Genomic DNA, 24732 nt, shown 5'->3' with positions numbered 1-24732 from the left:
TAACATTCGTTACTCATTGTCCTTCACCGACCTATTTCCTTTTGTGTTCCCACTCCACAACCTTCTATTACACAAGCACATCCACAGTCTTTTTGCTTTCCTCCTTTTCCACCCTCCCCCATTTAACCTCCTGACTGCATCTAGCTGCCTGCTCTCTCTTCATCTCGTCCCTGCATGCTCCCACATTTTACCGTCCCCCACCCATACCATGCGCTCTCTCCCCCTCCCCACCCCAGCTACCCTTACCACTCAGACTGCTTCTCCCATTGCGGGCAGCTGCTCATAGACTGGCCCTGGCAGCCAGAGACAGTGGCCATGTGTGTGTGAGCTGTGTTTGCATGAACGTGTGTGTATATGTTGACTATTTTGGATGAAGGCCTTTTGGCTAAAAGGTTATGTGTTTAGTAGTCTTTTTGTTGTGCCTGTCTGCAGAACAATATCTCCGGTATATGGTGAGTAGCAACCTATCCTTTCCATAATAATGTCATTATCCCATCTCTGATTTTCCATTGTTTGATTTGCCCTTCTGTCTAATAGATCATGTGAACATATGCTTCCTAATGGTATTCTATCCCAGTCACCACTACACAATTTATTACTGACAGTAATAAAGACAGATATTAACTTACAGTCTGTGCTTGCCAGTGCAGTAGGTCAGTTGAATCTGTTCTCCTAATGAGACCTCTTCCATCCATTTGAAAATACGCTGTGCCTTGGCCAGGCTGCATAGTCACTTAATCCTCATCTGATGATAAGAGAGCTGTGCTTGTCAGGGACAGAATTTTGCCATTAGTCCATGAGTTGTTGCTCATTGAGGAAACAACAGCCAGTGTAGAAGCAGGTGTTTGTAGTGAAGAAATCCATGTAGGAGCTGTAAGTGTATCAGTTTGTGCAACATCTCTAACAAGTAGTTTAACTATGGGTGAGAGGAGTGCCATAAAACACCTGAATAAGGACGATAGGATTATCATTCTCCCCACTGACAAGAGAAATGTGACAGCTGTTTTGAATAAGACCGACTATTATAGTAAGACTAACAACTTATTAGGTCTGCAGACGTACAGGAAACTGAGTAAAGACCCCACCAACAAAGTTCTTGCAGCTGTTACATGGTTCATAAAAAAAAAGTTCTCTATTGAACAGAGCGTTCAGAAAAGTCAGTTCAATACAGTTGTGATACCATCAAGACTTCATGGCTTGTTGAAGGGGCATAAAGAACATGTTCCTCTGAGACCTACAGTGAGTGCCACTGGTTCATCCACCCATTCGATTGCCAAGTTCTCAACAATATTATTATGCCAACAATCCTGCTAGAGGGACATTTGCAATTGAGCATTATAATAGAGATTTAAAATACTGCTTCAGGTGTTAGGGTTTTATTTTTCAATGCTTAGACCATTACCGGATTCAGGTATTACATGCTCATCATCAGGTGTGATAAATTTGTGCGCTCAGGATCACAGCACAAAATTACCACACCTGATGATAGGCATGTAATATCCAAAACTGGTTGTGGTCTAAACACTAGAAATAAACAGCACTTTAACTCAGATAATGTAAGTTTAGTTTACTGTTGTTTCATTAAACTAAGATTAAAGTGTGATATTGCTAATATATTATATTTGCATAAAGAAAGCTATTCTTTATGTGTGTACAAAGTACATCGGGCACCAGCAGTCGTGTTATGAATAATGGTGCGCCTGCTCAAGGGTTAAATGGCATACTGGTCCAGCTGGAGGACATATCAGATCTGATGTGGTACTGCTATTTACTACTGTTCTGCTCAATGAGGTGCTGCAACAGCTGAATTCGACTTTCCCTCCCAATATCGCAGAGCTGTTAAATATTGGCTCATGACCACATATTTCAAATGGAGCAATGAGTTCCACGAACAGATGGATGGCGTTGCTATGGGAAGCCTCTTAAGCCCAGTTACAGTGAATTTCTTCATGGAAAAATTAGAGTACCAGGCACTCGCAACTGTCAACAAAAAATAAAATATTTGGTTCCACTACTTGGATGATACATATGTTTTGTGGAGGCATGGAAGAGAGCAACTGGGTCATTCTTACAAGCATCTCAGTGGGCTTAATTCAAAGATTCCTGTCTTTTATTCAGGAGTTTATTAGCTATATAGGAAAAAAAATCTTGAAAAATGGAACATAACAGTACTCTACAAAACCCACCTGGAAGATACAGGATGCTTGCAAACCACTGAAAAAAGCTGGTATTTATAGTATTACATGTAGTTGTGGGTAAATGCACATGAGAGCTACAAAACAGTCAAGAAATGACTAGAAGAGTGCAAAGGCAACTGTAGAATTACAGTGTTAAGAACATCGCTTGGATTGATTACAATACTAGTGCCATCTGCAAAAATAACTAATTCTGCTTGTGATGAAAGATCATTTACATGTATGAGGGACAATGGTGGACGTAAGGCTGAGTCTTGGGGAACTCCATATGTGATTTCTCCCCATCAGAGGAATCTCTCCTGATTACATTGGTTGAATTACTAAGTACAACTTTTGCACTATTTTGGTTATATGCGATTGGTTGGCCTTACCATCAGTTCCATTAAAACATCAGTTTATTTAGGAGGATATTGTGGTACACACAGTCAAATACGCTAGGCAAGTCACAGAAAATACCAACCAGTGCTATTTTGTTATTTAATACTTGTAAAATTTTGCTTTTTGTAATGTAATTATGAATATTCTTCTTTTGGTGTCAAGACTGTTTGCTAGAGGACTGACATACAGATTATGAGGAGGAAAGTTGTAGGTATTGAGAATTAATGCATTTAGCAAACAATGAGAAAACATTTGATATGTTAGTTTAGAAGGATTTAAAGCCAAATGAATTGATTTTAATTAAACAAACAGCACTTCTGAAATTGAAGACAAATGGTTCAAAGATAAAAGAGAGGATACAGAACACTAAACTGATTCAAGCTGACATATTACACTGGTAAAAGTACTGGTAACTGTTCAAAGTACAACAGCTACTAATGAAAAGAATGCAACATTTCTGAGCTGAAAATAAGGTGTTCACAAATGCCTAACAGTTACTTGGCATTAGCTGTAAACTGGAAAATGGGGGTCAGAACCTTCAACATTGATTTCACTAGGAGTGGAGCAATGTGTTACTTTTGACAAAGAGGGTGCAACAAACAGATTAAGGTGTCACGCAAGGAACATATTAGGGGGATTTACAAAATTTTAAATAGTGTATTGCATCTGGGAAATCATAACTGATGCCTGTCAAATTCGTCTTAAGTGTTTTGTTGTTGCACCCGTAATTTGAAGTACCCACAAACAGATGTAACACCAGAAACATTTCCAAGCAACAATGACCATTCAGCATGTGATCAAGATTTAAAGTTTGTGACACTATAACCAAATATGACAAAAAAAAAAAAACAATTTAATTACCTTTTGCAAATTTTGCAGGGCAGTTTTCAAGGCACTGTTCAAACAAATCTCTTGCCCGTTCAAGTTTGGCACCTCCATAGCGTTTCAAAAACTTTGTGAGGTACGTATTCCATATGTCATATACATTTGGCCATTTGAACAATGCAATGCCTTTTTCATATGCCTACAAAATAAAAAGAAAGTTATTATACAGTGCAGGCTTCCTCTGATGATGTCTCCAGCACTGGAAGATAAACATTAGCCAGGTTAATACACCTTGGACTTGGTCCAGTACCCATAAAATAAAAATCACCAAAGAAACGTTATTCTGTGCCACAAATAATTTCACAGATTTATTACTAAGTGATGACATAACAAAAACACATTTTACACATAAACTACAGAATTATAATGTGCTTCTTAACTTCAGAAATTAAATTTCATATCTTGTCTTCCAAGTGATGGCTAGAAAAATAGTTGACATGCTACAACTTTCAGAAATACGAGGGCCCTTCAGAAAGTAACCTCCGGTTGATTTAAAAAAATACACCAAGTTAAATAAAAATATTTTAATATATACATCTTACAACTACATCTTTGCACTATTTTTCTACATAGTGTCCATAGCGATTGAGGCACTTATCGTATCTCTTCACAAGCTTTGAAATTCCTTCTGCATAAAAATCACCCGCTTGTGCCTGGAGCCAGCCTGTGACCGCATCTTTGAGCTCTTCGTCGTCATCAAACCGCTGTGACCCGAGCCATTTCTTCAAATGCACGAAGAGGTGATAATCACTTGGCGCCAGGTCTGGGCTGTAAGGTGGATGGTTGATAACGTCCCACTTGAAGGACTCAAGAAGGGCCGTTGTTCTGTGAGCAAAGTGAGGACGGGCGTTATCGTGCAAAAAAACGATACCGGAAGTCAGCATACCACGGCGTTTGTTCGGTATAGCCCGTCGTAACTTTTTTATTGTTTCACAGTACACGTCTTGATTAATGGTCGTACCACGTTCCATGAATTCAACCAACAACACCCCTTTGGCATCCCAAAACACCGTTGCCATCAGTTTTCTGGCAGAAAAATCTTGCGAGGCTTTTCTTGGTTTGGTAGGCGAATTTGAATGTGCCCACATCTTTGATTGTTCTTTTGTCTCAGGGTTCACGTACTTAATCCAGGTTTCGTCACCGGTCACGATTCTGTTTAACAATGGTTCTCCTTCGTCCTCATAACGTGACAGAAAGTCTAATGCAGAGGCCATTCTTTGAGTTTTGTGGTGGTCGGTAAGAATTTTGGGCACCCATTGTGCACAGAACTTACGGTAACCCAATCTTGCTGTCACTATCTCGTACAAGAGAGTCTTAGAAATCTGTGGAAAACCAGTAGACAACTCCGACATTGAGAAACGTCGATTTTCACGAACTTTTGCATCAACTGTCTGAACGAGTTCGTCAGTCACCAATGATGGTCTACCACTCCTCTCTTCATCATGAACGTTTTCTCGTCCACTTTTAAATAAACGTACCCGTTCACGGACAACTCCTTCACTCATAACTCTTGGTCCGTACACGGCACAAAGCTCACGATGAATAGCTGCTGCAGAATATCCTTTGGCTGTAAAAAACCTTATGACAGCATGCACTTCACATTTGGCGGGGTTTTCTATTGCAGCACACATTTCAAACTGCCACAAAAACTAAACTAGCGCAGGTACGATGTTCACTCGACCACGGCTTGATGCCGACTGACCTGTTGAGTGCGTGAACGCACAGATGGCGTCGCTACTCCCCCCACAACCTGCACTGTGACCAATCGGAGGTTACTTTCTGAACCGCCCTCGTATTTTTTTTTAACAATGTAGCACAACTAACAGACTAGTCATTTATGATGTTTTGTCGTTGACATAAACTACATTGTAAGTGAATTCATGCTGATGCCAAGCTCTCTGTTGGTGTAACAGTTTATTAAAATGAGGGCAGAAGCAAAAGACCTGGACAAAGAGAAGTTGACAGGAAGTGAAAAAACTACAGAGGTGATAACTGGGCTTGATCCAGAGAGAGGAAAAAAAAGAGCAAATGCAAAGCATAACGATACAGACAAGAAACACTGGATTAGAGGAACATATTTTGTTACAAGAGAAAGAAAATTCAAGGTAAAAGATTTATTGTGCAGCAAAATATAGCAAAGATTCACAGAAAAATAAAGAGGAGGGGTATGTTGAGTGAGATGTCTTAGGCAGGGGGAGGTTATCAAAAAAGTAACTGAACAGTAAACTTTATCTTGTCAATTATTTTCTGTACAGATTCACTAACCACGTTAACATGTAGATCTGTTCATTGATCAGAGATCATAAACAGGAGACACATATCAATGAAAAAAATAATGAAGTTTTCATTCTGCAACAGCAAGTGCATTATAATGAAACAAAGCTCATGTTTGCCAATGCAGTTGTGTGTCAGGATTAGCTCAAACTAATTAATGAGAGTAAACACAGAAAATAGGAAAAAGAAATTAGAGGGAGCCAGTTATAGGAGCAAGCCTTTGCAACTGTTCAAAATCTCTTACTGAATTTTATCCATAAGAGAAATCTTAATTATAATCTAGTGCATGCATTCCTTCAGTCATCCTTCTGCGTCTTTCAGTGTTTCATACATTTTTTACCTCTATGCTTTCCAGAACTGTTTCTTTCTTTACATTAAATACTTTGCAACAAAATCCTCTGACTTGCTTCACTGCTAAATATTATATTGTCTTACTTTACTTCCTGAGTATAAGTTATACACATAAAAGATACTGTTTCAGAATGTACAGTTTTTATTTTGTTACTCTAATGCAACTAAAGCGAAAATTCTGTCATCCAACAGAAATGTACTCACCCTGAAAGCTTCCTCAAAATATTTGTGTTCTTCTAGGAACAGTCCATAATTTATTATTATCTGAGGAGTTGCAATCTTTAAATCAATGATACGGTCATAAACAGCTTTACAAGACTGAAAAATATATGAAGACAATTTCAGCCAAGATATATTGGCAATTACCTAATACATGATAATTAGCAAAATAAAGAGTTACAAATACAGAACAATGTGGGAAATTCCATTGGCATAATATAAAATCAAAGAAACATGCCCATCTTAATACACTATTCCAGGGAAAAAGGTCTATTAACTTTGCTATTCTCCATTTTAACAATCTTAATAAACTTTACTTATGCCAGGTTCCAAGCCAGTAGTATAATTTGATTTCACTATCAAGCTAATACACCCATTAACTACTAATAGCTATTCCCATTGCTAGATACTACTTGACAGTGTGATGATTCACTGTAATGTCCATGCAGTACTATTGCTAATTTTACCAATTCAGCCATAATTCAGTGATCACCTTGTGTATATTTTGCTCTTGTTGGCCAGTATATGGTTAGTAGTAAATTTGCTGTTATGCTGCAATTAAAATAACTTTGTTTCTAACTGATGGCAGAGGTGGGGACAATGGCAGGGAACAGCATGTCAGATGCTTTCATGGTTGGCAGTTATGCACATGTGTATGGCAACCCCCCCCCCCCCCCCCCCCCCACACACATACACACACAGAGCTGTGTGCAGAATGAACAAAAGCAAAACATGGAGTGCACTCCACGCAGCAGCAGAGAACACTGCAACAGGCAGTGTACTAAAATTACACAGTTGTATAAATCAAACAATGGAAAATTCAGGCTGGAATAATGACAAAGTCAGTTGTATAAATGCATTTTATCCTTGAAGACAGTGAAGCAGAATTACTTATTACAATTTTATTTTTATTATTGACACCACCAGAAGAGTTATAGCATATAAACTGCTACGACAATTTTATGTTTCCTGATGATGATGATGATGTTTATTCTTATTATTTGTATCAAAACTGGTAGAAAGTAAAGGTCTGTTTTGAGACCAACTTTTTTCAGTTATTCACAGTAAATATGAAGCATTAGATTCACATTACAGAACATTGCAAGATATTTATATCAATTTGAATACAAATTCTTCCATCAATCAACACAGGCTGCTTATATACAAATTTGAATCAATTTCCACTGTCTACTGTGCACTCACTTTCACCGTCTACTGCAGATTCTCTGAGAATTACCTGAAATAATACGTTTCTCAACATTATGTTTGATTACACATTCATTTTTCAATGCTTTCACTATGACTGCTTCACAAAATTATGCCCATTTGCTGGCAACGCTTGACTTCCTTTCAAATTAGTTCATTTATCCTAAATTGATTTTTTTTCACTTCTCTGCAACAATTACTGAACTGTAGGCTCTGTGGTATTAAAATGACAGTGATATAGCAGCTATCTCAAAACTGTATTATTATTATTATTATTTTTATTATTTTTTAACCTGTCTGTTTACGCCTCATTAAGGTGATGGAGGTTTAGTCTGAGCCACGAGACTTAAGCAATTCAGTCTTTCTAAAGTCATTTGGTACAGAAATATATTCTCTGCTTTAGCAATTCAATAATGTCCTGTTTTCTGGAGGTATTATGTCAAGGCATGTCAAGGCATTTTGTCATTTCTGGAGGCATTTTGTCAAGAACCATCAAACAGTAAAAGATACTGTCCTCAATGCATCTGCATAAGGAGAATCTGTGTACTGTTTATTCTGGTCCACAGTGCCGTTTCTCCATGTTTTTGTAATAAGGTTTTCATTTACACACATTTCATCTGCTTTATTATTATTACAATTTTTTAAATCTTTATCTAGCTATCAGCAACCACTCCTCAATCCTATCTCCCACTTCCATTACCTCCTTACCCCGGTCAAGCTGCAGAGCCTACTCAGCCCATACTGTAGTGTTTCAAGAATTTGGTGACGACTAACCCGCAGACTTCGACTTGCAGATATGTCAATCACTAATTTATTTTAATCAAAGTATAGTTAAAAGTGATAACAATATGAAAAGGATAGATTCTACTTATGACATAAAGAAAGCACTGAGTCGCAGACAAGCATAATGGAAAAAAAAACCTGCTAAACATTTAAGCTTTCTGACAGAAAAGTCATTCTTCCGAAATAGAAATCATACACACATTCACAAAACCAACATCTGGACACCCGGAGACAGTGACCGTGTGTGTGTGTGTGTGTGTGTGTGTGTGTGTGTGTGTGTGTGTTGCACTTATATGAATGTGTGTGAGTTTTCTACTTTGGATTAAGGTCTTATTTGTCCAAAAGCTTATGTGGTGAGTTGCAATCTATCCTTTTCATATTGGCACTATTGTATCCTCAACTTCCCATTATATTTAAAAGTGACCTTTTCATTAGTGACTACACTAAAAATTTGTTCTATTTGTCTCAACTTTTACATTGCTGGCTCAAGAAGAGATGCTGTCTATAAATACATGTCAATATGCATGCCATAAGAAATAAATTTAATTGTTATTACTTAACTTTTACCTACAATTCACTGTAATAAGAACCATGATGAAAGAAATAATTCTTCTGAACAACTGTTTCCATGCAAAAAAAAAGGGATGATTGTAGATTTACCTTGAAAGTACCAAAACTCTCTTCCAAATCTGCATACATGGACCACACTTTCAGGGATTTATACAACCGCATTTGAACAGCTTCTGATTCATCATGATAGGCAACCTTCCTGGGAGGCATCACAGTTGCTTTCTGCATCAATTTCAGTGCTTCCTCAAAATTTCTGAAAGACAAAATTGGAAATGTTTTAGTTCTGGCATGACTGTTTCAACAAATTTGGCAATCTGTTTATAGGCCACCTTGAGGAATCCATTCCAGCTATTCAGCTACTTAAGACAACTAACTTAATCCAGATTTACTGATGGCATCTTCACAATTTATTTCATTGGCTCTTTACTCCACAACCCAACATCTATTTCTACATCTATTTCACCTGGTTCTTCTCAACTCCACAAGCTACTTATTATACTTTCATGCCTGTTGTACCCTCCCAAATGGCTCCTTTGCCTGGGCCTACCTTTTATCTTGCTCTTTTTGTGTGCTCATTTCCAGTCTCAAATGCCATTGGGCTATTACTTGACAGAAGAGCAAGAGGAAGAGGAAGATAAAAATAGATTATGCAAATTAGTTCTTTATCAATAGCTAAAACAAGGACTAAGGCACAGCTATCGATAAAAATGGTAGAAAACAAGGGGAAATGCTAAATATCAAGCTACTGGATATCTATGGTGAGGAAGAAGCACATAGGAAAATTTTTAAAAAAATATTTATCTACAGGCAGTAAAAGGAGAATTCTATAACTGTTAATTTAGAACAAAGAAGGAAAAGGCTCAAGTAATGCAGCAGAAGAACTAAATCCACAACAAAATTTGGAAAAAAATTCCCTTCTATTCCCTTCTGTTTTAATTTTCCTCTGTCAACCCTACTCTGATTATTCCGTGCTTCAGCAAATGATAAACAGGCAAAACTACTTCAACATGTTAGAATAAAAGTTAAAACATTTTGAATTAATAATAGGACCACATAGAGAAGCTAATGTAAGATACAAAGAAGAGGAAAAACACAAATCGTTTAGCATGCCATTTCCTTGGTCAATTATAGCACATTCAATGATGACAACATAGCATTCAGTCCAATCTTGACAACAGTGACAATGAATATTAGTTTTGTTTGGTTATTAATCTGCTAAAACAAAAATCTGAATCATGAAGTATGCAGAAAGTTCATCATATTGTGTGACACAAGTCCATTACTTTCTATATCTTAAGCTGATGAGTACACAAATTTTTACAAAAACAGTGAAACATAGATATATTGTCAGTACAAATTATTTTACAATTTCTCAAAATATTCTGCTTTAAAATAATATTCTTTGAGGTGTAACTTATCACTTCTATAAAGTGATGTGTTGCCCAACATCTACCTAGGCGACAAATGATGATCGCGATAGTTAAAACTTATAAATGGTTACATAGTCTGGAAGCAAAACTGCCTGGAGGCTTTGTCATTGATTTTTGCATGTGATGTGAATGGAAGCTGCACATGTATGAGGTGGGATGGCAAACTGCAGTATTAACATGAGTTGGAGTACCTGCTGGGCATTGAGTTTATTCCATGTATCCACTTCCTGGCTCAGAGAACTGGAGTGCACCATCAAGTAAAGAGAGCACTGTGGCAAATGCAGATTACATCAAAGCAAACAGAAGATGAATTACCTGTCAAATCATTCTTGTCAGTCAAACGTCAGATACAGTTTACATGATGATGTACAGAAAGTTCTGGTTGAAAATAATAAATTATTTAGGAATAAAGGAAAATCCAGGATGGAATGTAACAATATTATGAAAAGAAAAGTTGCCATTCACCATGTAGTGGAGATGCCGAGTCACAGATAGGCACAACAAAAAGACTGTCACAAATAAAGCTTTCGGCTAGTTAGGCCTTCATCAAAAATAGATGTCAGACACACACACACACACACACACACACACACACACACACACACACACACACACACACGTGCAAAAGCAACTCACCCACACATGACTGCAGTCTAAGGCAACTGAGGCCACAATGCGAGCAGCAGCAACAGTGCATGATGGGAGTGGCAACTGGGTGGGGGTAAGGAGGAGGCTGGGGCAGGGAAGAGGAGGGATATGAGGGTAGGGATGGTGGACAGCAAAGTGCTGCAGGTTGGACAGAGGGCAGGCGGGCGGTGGGGAGGACGGTGGGGGGTAGCAGAAATGAAGAGAAGTAAAAAGACTGGGTGTGATGGTGGAATGAGGGCTGTGTAGTGCTGGAATGGGAATAGGGAAGGGGCTGGATGGGTGAGGACAATGACTAATGAAGGTTGAGGCCAGGAGAGTTACTGGAACATAGGATATATTGCAGGGAAAGCTCCCACCCACACAATTCAGAAAAGCTAGTGTTGGTGGCAAGGATTCATATGGCACAGCCTGTGAAGCCATTGAAATGAAGGATGTCATATTTGACAGTGTGTTCAGCAGCAGAGTGGTCCTTTGTTTCTTGGCCACAGTTTGTCAGTGGCCATTCATGTGGACAGATAGCTTGTTGGTTGTCATGCCCACATAGAATGCAGCAGAGTGGATGACTGGTTTCACATGTAGCTCTGCCTTTGATGGGATAGGTTATCCTACACAGCATCAATGTTTTTGAAACAACAATTGATTTTGGCCACATTTCACCAAATTCACTGCTGGAGGAAGCATGACTATGATAAAATTTTGCAAATCAATTGTAAACAGTCTTTTCTCAAGATGAATAATTAACAGTTGTTGAACAAAGCAACATGAGGCATTGTTTCTGAGTTAGGCCTTTATGAAAAATGTAAATAATAGTCCAACAGAAACCTTCACATAAAAATAACATTTTTTTTCAAAATACTATTTCTTTAAATGCTCACTGCACACAAATTACTCAGCCAATTTCTGAGCTCCAAGTTTTAACAATAACAAGTGACCTATTTTAAAACAATAGTAATGTTGCAACTCAATAGCACTATCTAGTAATTTATTGTAAAAACTCAAAGGTGACCCTCATAGTGATTTAGCTTCATTTGATCAGCAAGCCTATATCTTTGTTATTTCTACATACATGACCACATATTTAATTCAGATTCTGCAATCAAGGCAAATTCATCTTACTCATGTCTGATTTCCATTTCTGCCCATTCACACCATACTGATGCCAAGTCATCAACTTTACTGTATGGAACGTGTGTAGCTTTTTCAAAAACAACTCTTGCATCATCAATTTGGCCATTTTCTTCATAAAATTTAGCAAATGACACCCAAAGTGTATGCAATTTCCCTACTGCAAGCTTGGGGTCAACTGTTTGGACTGCTTCTGTGTATGTGTTTATTATCTGAAAAAAAAACATTTAATTAGTAACAGTGATTATATGCCCTCTTATTTCCGAGTTCCTCCTCAAAAACATATAAAGACTGCAAGCACAAATCACTTCTAAAAAATGCAATGAAACTTTAAAGTCCAACTGATTTTTCCCATGAAGTACATAAATTGTAAGCACTGTGCCACTTCAATTCAGACATGATAGAATAACAGACCAATGAGTAAATTTGGATTGACAATAAGCTAAATGAAAAATAAAATGAATACTATAATTAAAAACTACATGTGGGTTTCTAATCACACTAGGGTCTAGGTGACATGTTCCTCCTTCCAAATCTCATTCCTCTTTCTTCTCCGAGGAAGGAACTAACGCTTACAAATGCTAGAAATAGTTTTTTCATTTTTAAATGTGTTTAACTGCAGCACTGGAATTTCAATTTCTGAAGCTAAACACATGCCAGCCACTCTGTCTCCTTGTAAATTCTTCAAGCATGCACACTTTTAAGATATATCAAATTGAGTAGCCAATATTTTTATGCAACTATACAGCAGTATACACTGATTTCATTATGACAGTAATGATATAAAAAATTGCCACACATAAATATTATACCAATCCTCAGAAAGAAGGTCTCCCAGTTCCTTGAAGATGTCGGAGGAGAGGAGCATGCCTTTTTCCACTTTCAAAAGCAGCCCACAATGATTTAATGTACTTGAATTTGGCTATTGTGGAGATCAGGGAAAACCCGTAATCTCATACTCACATTCATCAAATCAAACTCCGATAACTCTCACTGTAGAAGATATTGCCATCTTGGAATATGTGTTTTACTGCTGTGGACAATGTTTGCCTCACCAAATAAACTTGCTCAACTAAAATACCTTGACATAACATAAAAATCTTTTCTTCCAATGATAGTATGGAACCCACTGAAACCCACAATTATCTGCCCAAAACAATACACAACTTTAATCATGCTTCACAACTGGGAGAGGGCAGACTGGATTTTATATTTTTCCAGGTATTTTCAATACCCAATCATGTTCTGAAGTAAGGAAAAGTGTAAACATATACTTATGAGACCTAATTATGTATTCCCATTAGTTGGTAGATTATGTTACAGCTCCTTGGACCACTGAAGCTGCTTCTTTGCTTTCACCTTAAGTACAAGAGGTTTGGAAATAACATCTCTACCAAAAATATCGCACACAATGGAAAGTTCAGATTTGAATATCAACAATATTATGAGAAGGATAGACCACTACTCAGGGTAAAGACGATACTTTCTGTTGCAGGCAGGCACAATGGAAAGACTGTTACAAATTTGATTTCAGCCAAGGCTTGCTTAGCAAAGGAAAAATCACACACACACACACACACACACACACACACACACACACACACACACACACACACACACACACACACACAGAGAGAGAGACAAACATACCGTATTTACTCGAATCTAAGCCGCACTTTTTTTTCGGTTTTTGTAATCCAAAAAACCGCCTGCGGCTTAGAATCGAGTGCACAGTAAGCGGAAGTTCTGAAAAATTTGGTAGGTGTCGCCACAACTAACTTCTGCCATCGAATATATGTAGCGCTACACAGGCATGCTTTGCAGGCACAAAGATAAATACTGGTGCCAAAACCTCTGCGTCAGTAAATAAATTAAAAAAAAGGTGGAAGACGAGCTTTTTTCTCCGCCCCGAGTTTCGACCACTGCATTTTCATACATTATACAACGAAGTAAATACAAATTCTGTCTTGTTCATCTTCGAATGTAGCAGCATTTCCATGTACTACGAAAATCCGACTGGCAAGACTGCTCTGGATGTTTGTCAATATGGCCAACTCTACGTTCTGAATTTTTTCCTACCTGTGAGTAGAGATGGTTGCTAATAGGAACTTTTATGAATTATGAATCACATGCAGTATTCTCTTCACCATAAGAATAATTCGAATATAAACATTTTGCCATGTATTTGTTTCGTGTTTGCTGCTATCTCATTTAAATTCTGTCTGCCTAATAAACTACGAAATAAGAGTGCGACAACAACAAACGCGGAAGAATATACATATCATGTCATGTTTATATTCATATTAAATACAGATTACCAAACGAAAGTGCTGGCAGGTCGATAGACACACAAACAAACACAAACATACACATGAAATTCAAGCTCTCGCAACAAACTGTTGCCTCATCAGGAAAGAGGGAAGGAGAGGGAAAGACGAAAGGATGTGGGCTTTAAGGGAGTGGGTAAGGAGTCATTCCAATCCCGGGAGCGGAAAGACTTACCTTAGGGGGAAAGAAGGGGTATACACTCGCACACACACACATATCCATCCGCACATACACAGACACAAGCAGACATTATTTTTCCCACGTGGAAGCAGACATTATTTTTCCCACGTGGAATGCTTCCCTCTATTATATTTATATTCGTATTATTCGTATGCCTAGTAGTGATAGTCAGAAATGAAGCACAGCAATTTACTAGATTTTTAAATCTATGATGACTCTAATTTCTGTGCAGAATGTTATGTACTAAAGAGGCGTCTGCAAAGATTTTCAAACGGAGAAAAATTTTCGCTAAACTCTCGTTCAGAACATCTTCTATTATACGCAGTCTATTATTTGGTTCTTGTTGATCATTATCAAAGAAAGCAGCAGTGTAAGTAACAACAAATAGCAGTCTCTTGCCATTGTTTCGCTAATGAGACGATTCCTCTCATAAAAAAAAAAAAAAAAAAATAAAATAAAATAAAATAAAAAAAAAAATTTTTTGTACGCGACGGTAGCGCGCACAAAAGCAAGCCATGTTTACAGGCCGTAAACACTCATTATCAGAATGCGACAAACAATACATGACACAGTACAGTAATGCATTTTCAGTTTACGGAAAAAAAAAAAAAAAAAAAAAAAAAAAAAAAAAAAAAAAAATTAGCAATGAATTCAAAGTAGATGAAGCACGTGAAAAAGGAAGGATACCCATATAAATACGGACGGAGTGCTGACGCATAGCAATGGCTACCTGGTAAAGCTTAACTTCTAAGCTTACGACTCGAACCAAACAACTGTAGCTGTATCATCATTCATTCGACCTAAATTGTGTCTCATATTACAATGGATCAACTTTGTTTCGATTTGGAGGTGCGGCCTAAAACTTTTCTCTCCCCTTGAATTTCGAGTCTCAAATTTCAGGTGCGGCTTAGATTCGGGAAAATTTTTTTTCCTCAATTTCGAGTCTAATTTTTCGGGTGCGGCTTAGATTCGAGTGCGGCTTGGATTCGAGTAAATACAGTACATTCATTCACACAACAAAGCACACCACATCTCTGGCCAGACTGTAACTGTGTCGCATCACATGGAAGCAGGAATCTGGAGTGCGATGGAGAAGGAGGGATAGAAGTGTACAGGTAGTGGGAGAGAAATCAACGCTGCCTGCTGGAGCATCTAGGGACTACATGGTGGCAGGACAAGGCAGCCAGGCACAGTGTCATTAGGTTATGAAAAAGGGGGGGGGGGGGGGGGGGAGGACAGGAAGCAGAAAAGGAGAAGAGTAGAGAAGAGGGAAAGACCGGTGGGTGTGTTGGCAGAGAGTAGCAACAATGAGGGTGAGGGATTGAATTGGGAGTAGGTAATAGGAAAGAAGGGGGTGTAAACTGTTGGGTAGAGGGTGTGAGGACAGGAGATTACTGTAGGTTGGGGCCAGGATGTTTACAGGAGTGTAGAATGTGTTGTAAGGATAGCTGCCATCTGCGCAGTTCAGAAAAGTTGGTGGTGGGGTGGAGGATTCAGATGGCCTGGGTTGTAAAGCACCCACTGAAATCAAGCTACATGTTGTGCCACAGGGTGGTCCACTTTGCTCTTGGCCACATGGTGTTGGTGGCCATTCATCCTGTTGAACAGCTGGCTGGTAGTCATACCAGCACAAAAAGCTGTGCAATGATTGCAGCAGATCTGGTATATGACATGAATGCTTTACAGGTGTCCTGGCCTCTGCTTGAATAGGATAATCTTGTGACAGTTCTGCAATAAGAAGTGGTAGATGATTGGATTTGACACGTCGTGCAACTGGATATTCCACAGGGATACGATCCCTGTGGCAACAGTTTGGTATTGGAAGTGCCATAGGACTAGGATGTTGTGTAGTAGTCCAGGAATGGACTAATATGTTACAGAAGTTGGGTGGGTGATGGAACACCACTTTAGGAGGGGTTGGTAGGATCTCGGATAGGACATCACTCATTTAAGTGTATCATGATGGGTAATCAAAGTCCTGATAAAGGATATCTTTCAGTTGTTCCAGTCCGAGGTGATACTGGGTGATGAAGGGGGCACACCTCTGTACCTCAGAACTGGGGTTGGTAGGAGGATTGGGGGTGTGTGGGGATATGGTACGGCCTTTGTGAGACCTTCTGCATACTGGGAAGGGAATTCTTGTCACTGCAGATATGCCATCCCTAGGTGGCCAGGCAGTATGAGAGGGATTTTTTGGTGTGAAAGGGTTGGCAACTGTCAAATTGTAGGTACTGTAGGTTGTTGTTGGGTTTAATATGAATAGAGGTGTGGACGGAGCCATCAGAGAGGAGTTGGTCAACATCCAGGAAAGAGCCACACTGGGTTGAGGAGGTCCAGGTGAAGCGGTTGGGAGAGTTTGTTGAGGTTGAGAAGAAACGACGGTAGGGAGTCTTGGCCCTGAGTCCAGATCATGAAAATATCAACAATGAACCTGAACCAGATCAGGGATTTGAGGTTTTGGGCGACTAGGAAGGTTTCCATCCTTTTTTCCCATATTTTTCTACGCATTTTGCGTATTTGTGAGTTTTGTGCATATTTTTAATAGTTGTGCATATTTTTCTGTATTTGAATATAATAGAGGGAAACATTTCATGTGGGAAAAATATATCTAAAAACAAAGATTCTGTAACTTACCAAACAAAAGCGTTGGTACGTTGATAGAAACAATAACAAACACAAACACGCATACAATTTTCAAGCTTTCGCAACCCAAGGTTGCTTCATCAGGAATGATGGAAGGAGAGGGAAAGACGAAAGGATGTGGGTTTTAAGGGAGAGGGTAAGGAGTCATTCCAATCCCGGGAGCGGAAAGACTTACCTTAGGGGGAAAAAAGGACAGCCACATAGAAGTTTCAGTCCAATCCAAAGGTCACTGGCCCTCCACCTCCTGTCTTTACCAAGGCCAACATGGCTAAATTTGGGTGGAGGCCCAGTGACCTTTGGATTGGACTGAAACTTCTATGTGGATGAGATTTTAGTGAAAAAATTAACAACAGTGTTCTGGGATTGTTTCAACTCTGGGTTTAGTTGAGTGTTGATAGGGAGTTTTGGGGCATGTGGCAAGTTGAAAAGTTCAGCTAGTCAGGTTTGGGGTGCTATGAGGGGTTGACGAGGAGGAATGGTATGGGTAGGATAGTGGTTCCCCAAGTCGATAGTAGGATTCAACGAACTGGGTAGCATATGGTGGTTGTGTCTGGAGTGCTCTTCCAGGTACTGGAGTGCAAGGGGTTCGATTTTAGAGAAGTGATGTATGTAGTAGGTTTTGCACTATAGCAGTATCTTATGGATCAAACTGACATGGTTCTGCAGTGCCTGTGCCATGGAGATGTGTTTTTGCAGTATCTGGTTTGTGAGGGTAGGGACTTGAAGATTCTGGAAACATGAAGGTCATTGTGAAAGAATGGGTGGGATCTAGAGAAAAAATTTTATGGGTAGATCTTTGGTGGGGAATGTGTGGTTTAGGTGGCATTTAAGGCACAGGATGTGGGACTGGGCTTTAGCCAGGAAAAGAGGTACTTTTCTGAACCAGTGTAGAGAGATGGAGCCAGAGTCCATTGTGCCACGGATGGCATTGGTGAAGTGAAAAATGATGAAGGAAATGGGCAAATGAAGGCATTAGGTGTTGTGAGGATTAACAGAAAAAGATGTGTAAAAGTATGCACAAATACATACAAATATGCAAAAATATTCTCAAATATATACAAATACATAAAAGTTTCAGTCCAATCCAAAGGTCATTGGCCCTCCACCTCCTGTCTTTACCAAGGCCAACATGGCTAAATTTGGGTGATCAAAGATTTATGTCCTACACTCGTACTCTCTGCTGTAAATATCACTTTGCCACGAAGAAAAATGATCCTAATCCTACTCCTAATGATCCAACTCCCCAAGACACTATCCACATTGAACCCTGCCTGGAACAGTTCCGTCCTCCGTCACAGCGGAACCCACCTCCTCTTCCTCAAAATCACCCTCTCCAAACCTTCCAGGAATTTCTGACTTCCAGCCTTGCCTCTCAATCCTTCTTAAAAAACCTTAATCCTACTCCCAACATCATCACTGCTGAAGCCCAGGCTATCCGTGATCTGAAGGCTGACCGATCCATCGTCATTCTTCCGGCGGACAAGGGTTCCACGACCGTGGTACTTGATTATCGGGAGCATGTGGCTGAGGGACTGCGTCAGCTTTCAGACAACACCACATACATATAATATTCCACACGTCCAGGGCCTCGCTGTGATGGAGCACTTCCTTTCACGCCGATCACCTGGCACCCTACCTAAAACCTCTTTCCTCATTACCTTAGCCAGCTTCATCCTGACCCACAACTTCTTCACTTTTGAAGGCCAGACATACCAACAATTAAAGGGAACAGCCATGGGTACCAGGATGGCCCCCTCATACGCCAACCTATTCATGGGTTGCTTAGAGGAAGCCTTCTTGGTTACCCAGGCCTGCCAACCCAAAGTTTGGTACAGATTTATTGATGGCATCTTCATGATCTGGACTCACAGTGAAGAAGAACTCCAGAATTTCCTCTCCAACCTCAACTCCTTTGGTTCCATCAGATTCACCTGGTCCTACTCCAAATCCCATGCCACTTTCCTTGATGTTGACCTCCATCTGTTCAATGGCCAGCTTCACACTTCCGGCCACATCAAACCCACCAACAAGCAACAGTACCTCCATTATGACAGCTGCCACCCATTAAACATCAAACGGTCCCTTCCCCACAGCCTAGGTCTTCGTGGCAAACGAATCTGCTCCAGTCCGGAATCCCTGAACCATTACACCAACAACCTGACGACAGCTTTCGCATCCCACAACTACCCTCCCGACCTGGTACAGAAGCAAATAACCAGAGCCACTTCCTCATCCCCTCAAACCCAGAACCTCCCACAGAAGAACCTCAAAAGTGCCCCACTTGTGACAGGATACTTTCCGGGACTGGATCAGACTCTGAACGTGGCTCTCCAGCAGGGATACGACTTCCTCAAATCCTGCCCTGAAATGAGATCCATCCTTCATGAAATCCTCCCCACTCCACCAAGAGTGTCTTTCCGCCGTCCACCTAACCTTCGTAACCTGTTAGTTCATCCCTATGAAATCCCCAAATCACCTTCCCTACCCTCTGGCTCCTACCCTTGTAACTGCCCCCGGTGTAAAACCTGTCCCATGCACCCTCCCACCACCACCTACTCCAGTCCTGTAACCCGGAAGGTGTACACGATCAAAGGCAGAGCCACGTGTGAAAGCACCCACGTGATTTACCAACTGACCTGCCTTCACTGTGAAGCTTTCTATGTGGGAATGACCAGCAACAAACTGTCCATTCGCATGAATGGACACAGGCAGACAGTGTTTGTTGGTAATGAGGATCACCCTGTGGCTAAACATGCCTTGGTGCACGGCCAGCACATCTTGGCACAGTGTTACACTGTCCGGGTTATCTGGATACTTCCCACTAACACCAACCTATCCGAACTCCGGAGATGGGAACTTGCTCTTCAATATATCCTCTCTTCCCGTTATCCACCAGGCCTCAATCTCCGCTAATTTCAAGTTGCCGCCACTCATACCTCACCTGTCATTCAACAACATCTTTGCCTCTGCACTTCCACCTCGACTGACATCTCTGCCCAAACCCTTTGCCTTTGAATATGTCTGCTTGTGTCTGTATATGTGTGCGTGAGTGTATACCCGTCCTTTTTTCCCCCTAAGGTAAGTCTTTCCACTCCCGGGATTGGAATGACTCCTTACCCTCTCCCTTAAAACCCACATCCTTTCGCCTTTCCCTCTCCTTCCCTCTTTCCTGACGAAGCAACCGTTGGTTGCGAAAGCTAGAATTTTGTGTGTATGTTTGTGTTTGTTTGTGTGTCTATCGACCTGCCAGCGCTTTCGTTTGGTAAGTCACATCATCTTTGTTTTTACAAATACATAAAAATATATCCAAAAACAAAGATTCTGTAACTTACCAAACGAAAGCATTGGTACGTTGATAGAAACAATAACAAACACAAACACACAATCCCCACCAAAGATCTAGCCATAAAAATTTTTCTCTAGATCCCACCCATTCTTTCACAATGACCTCCATGTTTCCAGAATCTTCAAGTCCCTACCCTCACAAACCAGATACTGCAAAAACACATCTCCATGGCACAGGCACTGCAGAACCATGTCAGCTTGATCCATAAGATACTGCTATAGTGCAAAACCTACTACATACATCACTTCTCTAAAATCGAACCCCTTGCACTCCAGTACCTGGAAGAGCACTCCAGACACAACCACCATATGCTACCCAGTTCGTTGAATCCTACTATCGACTTGGGGAACCACTATCCTACCCATACCATTCCTCCTCGTCAACCCCTCATAGCACCCCAAACCTGACTAGCTGAACTTTTCAACTTGCCACATGCCCCAAAACTCCCTATCAACACTCAACTAAACCCAGAGTTGAAACAATCCCAGAACACTGTTGTTAATTTTTTCACTAAAATCTCATCCACATAGAAGTTTCAGTCCAATTCAAAGGTCATTGGGCCTCCACCCAAATTTAGCCATGTTGGCCTTGGTAAAGATCTAACCTCCCTCTCCCAATCCCTGCAATGGAAACACTTCTTCACCAGTAATCTCTCCAACACAAGCCAACCTAATTCCAAAATCGAACCCCGCCTTTCCCAGTTCATACTACCTCCAGCAATTTCTTACCTCCACCTTGGCCTCACTATCTTTCAACATTTTTCTAGAAGAAAGACTAGCCATACAGAACCTCAAAACTAATCCTTACATTATCATCCTGCCAGCAGACAAAGGTTCCACTACTACTGTTATGAACCGCAGCGGCTACCTGGTGGAATGCCTCTGCCAAATGTCGAACTCCATCTATAAACTCTTCCACAGTGATCCCACCCCAGAAGTGCCACATAACATCAAATCCTTGCTTGAATCCTTAGGCCTCTCACAGAACCTCTTCCAAGAATCCACTTCCCTCCTCAACCCCTATGACACCCCATACACCTGCCTTCTAGATGCTCCCCAAAATCCACAAACCCAACAATTCTGGACACCCCATTGTAGCTGCACATTGTGCTCCTACTGAGAGAATTTTGGCACTCATTGACCAACATCTCCAATCAATTGCCTGAAATCTAGCCTCCCACATCCTTTACTGACTCTCTACCATCCCCACTGCTTTACCTCCAGGATCCCTAGTCATCACTGTTGATGCCACTTCTCTATACGCCAACAGTCCTCATGCCAATGGCCTTGCCACTGTTGAACACTATCTTTCCCAACATCCTCCAGACTCCAAACCCACTACCTCAATTCTCTTAGATGTTACTAACTTCATCCTACATTACTAACTTTAACCTAACACACAACTACTCTTTTGTAGGCAAGATATAGGCACAAGCCTGTGGCACAGCTATGAGCATCTGCATGGTATCTTCCAATGCCAACTTGTTTATGAGCCACCTAGAGGAAATCTTCCCAGCATCTCAAATCCCCGAACCCCTGGTCTGGTTCAGAATCATTGTTGATATCTTCATGATCTGGACTCAAGGCCACGACACCCTATCCTCATTCCTTCACAACCTCAACATCTCTCTCCCATCCACTTCACTTGGTCCTTCTCAACCCAGAAGTCCCTCCCATATAGCTTGGCCACCCTGGGATGTCATATCTGCAATTATAAGAACTCCTTTGCCCAGTATACTGAAGGTCTCACAAAGGCCTACACTGACAGGCACTATCCCCCAGACCTAGTCTGCAGTTAGATTTCCTGTGCCATATCCCCAAATACCCCACAATCATCCTTCCAGTCCCAGGAAACAGCTAAAAAGGACCCCAATATGACCCTGGACTGGAACAACTTAACCACATAGTTTTTCAGGGCTTTGTCTATTATGATGCTCTGATAAGAGGGACGTCCTATCCAAGATCCTTCTCACCCCTCCAAAATTGGTGTTCCACTTCCCACCCAACCTCCACAACATTCTAGTCCATCCCTAAACCACTCCCAACTCCTTCCCACAGGGAACATATTCTTGTGGAAGACCCAGGTGCAATACCTCCCAAATGTTGCACCCAGCACTTCCTATTCCAGTCCTGTCACAGGCTTATCCTATCCCATCAGATGCCGGGCCACCTAGGACTGGGGCCATGTCATATACTAGCCCTGCTGCAGTCATTGGACAGATTTTATATTGATACGACTGCCAAACCAGCTGTCCACCAGGATGAGTAGCCACCAACAAACAGTGGCCAAGAGCAAAATGGACCACCCTGTGGCACAACATGTAGCTGAATACGACATGCTTGATTTCAATAGCTGTTTCACAACCCAGGCCATTTTCCCCTCCACCAGCAACTTTTCTGAGCTGCACAGATGGTAGCTATATTTACAACACATTCTCCACTACCGAAAATGTCACAGCCTCAACCTATGGCAAACTACTGTCCCCACACCCTCCACCCAACAGTTTCCACCACCTCTGTCCTTTCGCTTCCTCTCCATTCATGCCCCGTCATCCTCATTTTGTGCCGCTGTCCACCAATGCACCAACTGATCGTTTTCCCTTTCTCTGCTTCTCTCCTTTCTCACTCCCTGCCCACCTCCCTCCCTTCCTGACAGCCTCCCAACACTGTGCTTGGCATCCTTGTGCTGCCACCATGTAATCCCTGCATGCTCCACCAGGGAGTGCTGACTTCACTCCCTCCCCCTTCTCCAAAGTACTCCAGACTTCTGCGTCCATTTGATGCAACACAATTGCATTCTGGCTGGACTGGCTGGAGATAGCGATGTGCTTGTTTTGTGAATGTGTGCTTGTTTTCCCTTCTGAAGAAGGCTCTGACCAAAAGCTCAAATATGTAACAGACTTTTGTTGCTCCTTTCTGTAACTCAAAGTGTCATATTTACGGCGAGTAGCAATTTATCATTTCCATAACATCAAAAATATCTCGTACACACAGTTACCATTAGACTAGTTTCCCTAGACGTGCATTAATTTCAACAATCACTTTTATGTTGACAGTAATCATTCAAGATCAAAATACGGTCTTCTTTTATGGTGTTTATTGGCAAAGCAAACTCATGGCCTTAAGGGGAACAAATTTGGTCATGTGACAATGTACAGCCATGTGCTAGTTCAAAGTAGTGCATATAACTGCCTAACAGAGCAAGCACTTAATGTGATCATGGAAACTGCCTTTGTGAGCAGCCACAGTGGCTTGCTGTTAATGCCACTAAATTTATCAGTGATCAGGTGGAGGAAGAAATAGAAAAGGGATGGAATGAGCAAGAAAAATGTTACAGCTAAGTACGTCAATGGTGCCCAAATTATGACAGGATGGTCATGACACTGTGACAAGTGGAACTGAAATATTTAACCCAAAGGAAAAACAGCAAAGTCCACGCATAAAAAATGCCATTGATGCCATGGATAGGTATGTCATTGGGTAGCCATTTCTTGGATGTTATGAATGTTACAAGAAAATACCTACTGTACAAGAACATCACAATTTATGTTGCACAGAATGGATTTCAAAGTTAGCAAACAAAAGGGAAGACATGGAGTCATGATGGTGATTGGAGAATGGACTGAATGGTGATGTAGTTTAAGGTACCAGCTATGGCACCCTAATATCATTCACTCTGGAGGGCCTTCACTCAGCAGACATTGTCCTCAGAAAACAGATGAGAAAGAAGTGATCAAATCTGAACTTGAATGTTTACAGTAGCTAGGAATAATCACTCCAATCATGTCAAGCTCACTGGGTCATTTCAACCGTTATTGTTCATAAACCATCTGGAATCAGTAGGATAAGTGGCAAATTTAAGGTCACTATCAATGCTCAATCACAGATTAATCAATTCCTCTGCTGTGCCAGGATGGACTACTGCCAAATTTGGCAGGTAGTCACTACTTTTATAAATTTAACCTTTCTAATGCATACCTGCAGTTACCCTTGGACGCAAACATGCATACTATCTTCATGATGAACATGCCTTTTAGACTATACCATACAACTGATTGCATCAATGTCGTAAGTACACTCTCTATTTGGCAATTGTATTTAAAACATGGTATCTCCCAGTGCATTAAGTACTTATATGACATCATGAAGAGGGCCACGAGGAAGTAACATCT

General features: G+C 40.7%; 1 protein-coding gene across 2 annotated transcripts in view; it reads right to left on the bottom strand.

Moving 5' to 3' along the window:
- The window catches only part of LOC124616025 (pre-mRNA-splicing factor syf1 homolog), a 132451-nt gene that overhangs the window by 23200 nt on the left and 84519 nt on the right, over window positions 1-24732 (bottom strand). For both annotated transcript variants that reach the window (XM_047144244.1, XM_047144243.1), the window contains 4 exons: window positions 12056-12276; window positions 8952-9114; window positions 6288-6401; window positions 3435-3597 (listed from right to left, as the gene is read on the bottom strand). In XM_047144244.1, coding sequence (XP_047000200.1) covers window positions 3435-3597; window positions 6288-6401; window positions 8952-9114; window positions 12056-12276 — 661 coding nt within the window. The remainder of the gene's footprint in view (window positions 1-3434; window positions 3598-6287; window positions 6402-8951; window positions 9115-12055; window positions 12277-24732) is intronic.

This window comes from Schistocerca americana, chromosome 5 (genome assembly GCF_021461395.2).
Source record: "Schistocerca americana isolate TAMUIC-IGC-003095 chromosome 5, iqSchAmer2.1, whole genome shotgun sequence".
Taxonomy (NCBI): Eukaryota; Metazoa; Arthropoda; class Insecta; order Orthoptera; family Acrididae; genus Schistocerca; species Schistocerca americana.
The sequence above is the reverse complement of the archived record's forward strand: the minus strand, read 5'-3'. Positions and strand labels throughout refer to the sequence as shown.